We start from the raw sequence: 6026 nt of genomic DNA on the forward strand, positions 1-6026 counted from the left end.
CCTGAGAGGGCGGTGGCCAGGGCAACCACCTGCCCGACCCGCTAGCTTGAAGCCAGAGGGCCAGCACGAGCCGGCCCGGCTGCGGAAGGGGCGACGGAGGCAGGGCAGCCCTGGGTTCGGGCCACGCTGGACAGCAGCGAGGGGAGGAGAGGCCAGGCCAGGAGAGGCGCCCAGGCCCAAGTACAGCCCGTCGCTGCTCACCGTCCACCACAGGAAGGCTAGGACACGGGCCACACTCTGGTCACTTCCCCTGCTTGGGCCTCCCCTCCCTCTGCCCCAGCTCCCTCCACCCCCAGCCCACCCTAGTAAGCAGCCTCCCATCAAACAGAAAGAACAGGGGGAGGGTGAGCACAGGAACAGCGGGCGGCGGTGGCTTGAGCGGGCCTCTTAGCCTGAGGTGACAGGATGGATGGGCAGCAAGCTCCCGAACTTGAAGTGCTGGATCACCGGGAACTTCTCCAGGCACTGTGGGGGAGGTGAGCACATGCTTCACAGGGGCTCCACCCAGGGCCGGAAGTGGCCCAGCCAGTGCAGGCCCAGGCCTTGGAACATTTGGGGAACCCCACACCCTCACTGCCACCCTGACCCCTGTTCCACAATAACCAGACCCACCAAAGAATGCGGGGAGGAGAGAAGGGAGAGGTTAGGAGAGAAGAGAGGAGGGAGACAGGAGAGAGGGAAGAGAGGGAGGGAGGGGAGAGGGGAGAAGAGGGAGTGGCGGGGGAGAGAGGAAAGAACGGGAGGGGAGGGGAGGGGGAGGAGAGATGAGAAAAAGAGGGAGAGGAGGCAGCCGGTCCCAGAGTCAAACCCAGGGAGAGGGATCCAAGTGACATCCCCTGGCCGGGTGGGGGCTGGGAGCAGAGGTGGAAAGCACCCTCCTGACCCCTGGGGCCCCTAGGTCCAGTCCTGGCAGAGGCTGGGGACACTTGAACATGGCCTGAGAAGAGGGCCAGGCCCCTTTCCTCCAGGTTTCAGTCTCAGGCTGGAAATGGCGTCTTGGCACTTGGGAGTGAGACAATAAGAACCAGCTGACATCCAGCAACCCCCACCCACCACATTCCCAGCAGCCTGTGCTGGATGGGGGTGGGGAAGAGAGCCCTGCAGGAGGACAGGAGCCGGGTGGCCTGACTCAGTCCAGGCCCAGCAGAGGAGTGGGCCCGACTCCAGTGCCCCCCCCCCCCCCCCCCCCCCCCCCCCGCCTTGGTCCCAGCTAGCTGTCACAGGCAGGGGCTTTGGGTGGTGGGGTCAGGGCTGCCTGGCTGGCCCAGGCCTCCTCCTACACCTCTGGCCACAGAAACCACCAGGGTATGCCGGGCACTTCCCGGCTAGGCTCTGCGGCCGTGGTCGCAATCTCCAATTGGCCTGGAGGGGCAAAGGGTGGCTGTGACCGGCCCAGGGTCCCTCACCTCAGAGCCGGCCCGAGGGCTCAGTCAGCTATGAGCTTCCCAGAGGCCAAGAGGGGGGCCAGGAGGGGAGTGGAGGGACAGGGACCTAGGCTGGAGGTGCAGGCCCTGGGCCACAGCCAGGCCCCCAGCCAGAGGCAGAGGAAGTGGGGAGCAGGCAGCTGGGGTGGTCCCTGGGGCCAGTAGGAACAGATCGCCCCAGAGGCACAGGCAGCTGCCACTGTGCTTACATCATCCAGGAAGTGGTGGGAGTTTGCAAAAGCTCCCCCCACCCCCAGGGCCCTGGAATTCCAGAAGGGGTCAAAGGCCAACCCGCCTCTAGCTCTCTCGCAAGAGAAGCCAAAGGCAAGGGGGCAGGGCCAGGGCTCTCCACTCTGACCACAGGGCCCGGACAGGACAAGCCCCTGGGGGCCACAGGAGAGGCCAGGAGTTGGGCTGCAGAGGCCAGAGCAAAGGAAGGCCAAGGCCCAGGGCAGATGGAGCCCCCCCTCCAGCGGGCCTTCCACCGGGCGCCCGGGCGGAAAGCTTCAGACCCTCCAGCCGCAGGCCCTCCTGAAGGCAGCAGCAGGCCGTGAAGGCCCTCAGGAGTGACAGGCCCACCACACAAGGACCCTAGAGCACTGGGCTCTTCAAAGCCTGAGACCACCTCAGGCCAGGCTGGCCAGGCTGCTGCAGACACCAGAGAAGGCCGCGTTCCCCCAGTCGCCCACTCTAGCGGGTGGCCCGGGCCTTGCTGACCCCTCTCTGGCTGCAAGACTGGCAGGCACGAAGACCCTGCCTGTGGATGGAGAGCGGTCTGGGAGGGCAACTCCCCTCCTTGCGCCTCTGGGCAAGCCAGGTGCTGTCTCTAGGACTCCAGGGACCAAGGACAAGGGCTACCAGCAGCTCCCCAGTGAGTGACAGTGCTTTCAAACCCGCAGCAGGCCCAGCACCCGCCCTCCCCTGCTGCTCCCAGAGCTGGAATTCCCCACTTCCAGGAGAGCCTTTGTGTCTCCTGGGCCATCCTGTGCTGCTGTTGCTTCCAGTGGCTGTCCAGCGGCTGTCCTTCCTGCGTTCCGCATCCTGTATTTGACACCCACAAACACTGGCGGCGTGCACACGGTCGACTGCTCTGTTCTAGCATTCACGCTCCTCGGCTACCATCTTGAACCTCAGTTTGCTCCTCCCTCACCCTCTGTCAGCCTGGAGTTCTGTGCCTCTGGAAGAGGCAGTTAGGCGTAAGGGACCAGGGTCTCTTGCTCTGCCTTGAGGGGGCCTGGGTCCAGGTAAGTTTAGAGTCACTCAAGTTCAGAGACCTGCAGAACACCGGGCGTGGCCCACACCTATAATCCCAGCAGTCTGGGAGTCCGAGGTGAGAGGATTGCTTCAGCCCAGGAGTTCAAGATCAGCCTCTTCAATATAGTGAAATCTCCTCTCAAGGATCACTTGAACTCAGGAGGTCGAGGCTGCAGCATGCTCTTGATCATGTCACTTAACTCCAGACTGGACAACAGAGAGAGACTCTAACTCCAAAAAAAAAAAAAATCCTGGCCAGGTGTGATGGCCCATGCCCGTAATCCCAGCTTTGGGAGGCTGAGGCAGGAGGACTGCTAGAGCCCAGGAGTTAAAGACCAGCCTGGTCTCTTCAAAACTCAAAATAAACAAATAAAAACAAGATTACAGACCTGGCACAGTGACTCACGCCTATAATCCCAGCACTTTGGGAGGCCGAAGTGAGAGGACCGCCTAAGCCCGCGGGTTCGAGACCAGCCTGGGCAAATTGGCGAGAACTCATCTCTACAATAAATCCAAAAACTAGCCAGGCATGGTGGCACGTCCCTGTTGTTCCAGCTCCTTGGAAGGCTGAAGCGGAAGGATCGCCTGAGCCCAGCAGTTGAGGCTGTGGTGGCAGGGAGTGGGCCATTGCCCTCCAGCCTGGGTGACAGAGTGAGACTCCAACTCAAAAGACAATAAAAATAAAAATAAGATTCCAAGTAGGGAAGGCAGCCACAGTCCTGTCTTGGACACGCGAGGGTGAGGGGCCGGGGGAAGCCGGAGGGGTGCAGTGTACCCTCACATGTGGAGGAGACAACTCTAGCAGTGGGAAGGGCACAGCAGGTGACGGAGCTCCCCAGCACCACCCACCATGGGCCTGGCAGTGGCGGGGCTGCCGGGAACATCAGGACACCAGAGGGCAGTGGGGGGCTTCCAGGCCTGGAGAGCTGTGGTGAGAGCCGGGCAGCTGGGCGGGTACCACAGGGAGGCCAGGCAGCCTCAGCACACCCAGAGGAGAGAGGTATGTGGGCTGGAACCTAAACACAGGATGTGAAGTCCAGAGGAAGGGACTGGGGGAGGGGCAGAGGGAGAGAGGGCAGGCTGCTGTTAACCCCTTCAGGGCCTCTCGTTAACCCCTTCAGGGCCAGGCGAGGGCAAGGGCAATGGCCCGGGAGCCCGGCCAGATGGGAGCCTCTGGACTCGCCACTTCTGGCAGCCCTGACACCTCTGCTGATGGGAGGGAGGAAGACAGAGCAGCCGTGCCCAGGAGAGAAGGATGGCCAGGAGCCAAGAGATGGGTGGGGCCTCAGGACAGGCCCCAGGAACTAGGCAAGGGCGGGCCTGAAGGCAGAGAGAAGGGATTCTGGGGACCACCCTCCAGGGAGGCACTTTCCATGCAGGCCCTTCCCTGGTCAAGGTCACAAGGCCCACAGTGTGGGAGGAGGGCCAGTGGAGGGAACAGGGCAGAAATAAGCCCCAAGAGAAAAAAAGGCCACCTCCTTGGCTGGGGGTCCAGTGCCCAGAAAGAGAGGAGGTGGGAGCCCAGCAGGGGGCGCGTCACTGACGAGGGCAGGGAGCCCACTGGCATCCAAATCCCTGAAGGATCACGAAGAACGCCAGCCCGCATCCCCCGACCTCCCAACTGTCCACACTGCCCTACCACTTTGGCGACGCCTCCAGGGCGCAAGACCCTTTCCCAGGGACGCTGAGGGGCCTGCAGCCATGAAGGGTGGGAGGACGGCCCCCATGCCCGGCAGCAGGGCCCTGCCTCAGCCTCTGAGCTCATAAGGACAGGCCAGGTCTCAGGCCGGTGCTGCTCTGACTGCCACCCACCCTGGATGAGAGACGCTGGGGTCTCACGCATCAGGGGCCTGGCCTAAGAGCCAGGGCCGAACTGCAGGGTCGGGGAGGAGAGCCCGGGACGATGTGTGACCGCAGAGGTGAGCACACAGCCGCCCCCACTCACCTCGGCCTTGTACATGCGGACGAGACCCTGGTTCACTTTGGACCAGGAGGGGACAGCGCTGATGTTCCACAGCTGGTTGGAGTGTTCCGCGAACGGACCAGTCTTCATCTGGAAGAGAGTTCGCGTGCTGGAGGGCAGGGGCTGCCGGGCTCGCCCCAGCCCCCTGCAGCGACAAAACGCGCTTAGCGACCACCCACAGCATCTGCCTATGGGGACACACGCACAAACAGGCCCGTGTACATGCCACAGACGGGGCCCCCTCGGCCTTCAAGGCCTGCTGGAAGAACAGGGCGCTCCTTGCCCTTCCCTCTCCCACCCCTGAATAAGGGGCCTGAGTCCCGCCGCCCACCAAACCCAGAGCCACAGGACAGTGAGATCCGCCAGGCTCCTGGCACAGCTCCAGCTCCCAGGAGCCTCAGCTCCCATCCAGATAAGCAGCAGCACGGCTGGACCCCAGCCCTGCCCGCCCTCCCTGCAGTCCCGTACAGGGCACTCCGCATGCACAAGCAGGGCTGGAAGAACCGGGGAGAGGGCACATTTCGGGGAGGGCCGAGGCGGGCTCCAGCCAGCCCAGGCGTCCGACTGCCCTCCGCACACGGCCAGGGCGAGGGAGGAAAGAGGGCTGGGCCTAAGGCACAGGTGCCTGCAGACCCAAAAGGAAGGTTGACCTGGCAGCCGGGGGTGGGAAAGGATGGCAGCCTGGTACAAGAACAGACAAGAGCAAGGGCAGCGCTACTGCTGGCCGCCCTCTTGCCAGGTGGGGCCCTCCGGGAAGGAAGGCCAGTGACGCTCACAGGCCACTGGAAGGCACAGCCTGAGGGGAGTCTGCATGCCTGAGGGTGGCCCTTTGACACCACCAGGTCCAGATCCCCTCAGTACACCCCACCCCCGTTCACAGGCCCGCGCTTGTAAGGGAACCAGGCTGGGCATCCCAGACCACAAAACACTCTGAAGAGCAAAGAGGCTGGATCTGGCAAGGAAGCAGAGGCTTGGACCCTGAGTGGGTGGAAGGTTCCAGAAGAAGCCGTGCACGGAAGCGTGGGGGGCTGGGCTGTTCCAGGGAGACAGCTGGAGCTCGGAACTCCTTCTCCATGTTCCCACACCATAAGCACGAAGGCCCGGGAGCGCATGGGCTGCACTTTGGGCCGTGGGCTGCTGCCTGGTGACCCGTCCCGGCAGGCCTCGAATGGCTTCAGAAAGGGCACCTCGGACAAAGCAGTCAACAAGGCTGTCCTCTCGAAGAACCGGTCTCCACACCGGGCTCAGGAGCAAGGACGACGGTCTCCTCCCCCAGAGCCCCCAGCAGCCAGGCCAGCTGGTCGCGGGGGGCTTTCCGTGGCCACCCCTTCGCCGAGGCCCTCGCCTCCAGGCGCCCAGCCGGCAGGGGCCTCCCCCTCAGGGCG

General features: G+C 63.6%; 1 protein-coding gene across 5 annotated transcripts in view; it reads right to left on the reverse strand.

Moving 5' to 3' along the window:
• Window positions 1-11: 11 nt before the first annotated feature.
• PTPA (protein phosphatase 2 phosphatase activator) overlaps window positions 12-6026 on the reverse strand; it is a 22657-nt gene continuing 16642 nt past the window's right edge. For 3 of the 5 annotated variants that reach the window (XM_008070365.1, XM_021718404.1, XM_021718406.1), the window contains 2 exons: window positions 4624-4731; window positions 303-465 (listed from right to left, as the gene is read on the reverse strand). In XM_008070365.1, the coding sequence (XP_008068556.1) occupies window positions 388-465; window positions 4624-4731 (186 nt within the window). In that variant the 3' untranslated portion in view covers window positions 303-387. Of the gene's footprint in view, window positions 466-4242; window positions 4732-6026 lie in introns of those variants that run through there. The other 2 variants (XM_008070358.1, XM_021718401.1) reach the window with 2 other exon arrangements.

Source organism: Carlito syrichta, unplaced genomic scaffold (genome assembly GCF_000164805.1).
Source record: "Carlito syrichta isolate Samal-C Ts95f unplaced genomic scaffold, Tarsius_syrichta-2.0.1 Scaffold111594, whole genome shotgun sequence".
NCBI lineage: Eukaryota > Metazoa > Chordata > Mammalia > Primates > Tarsiidae > Carlito > Carlito syrichta.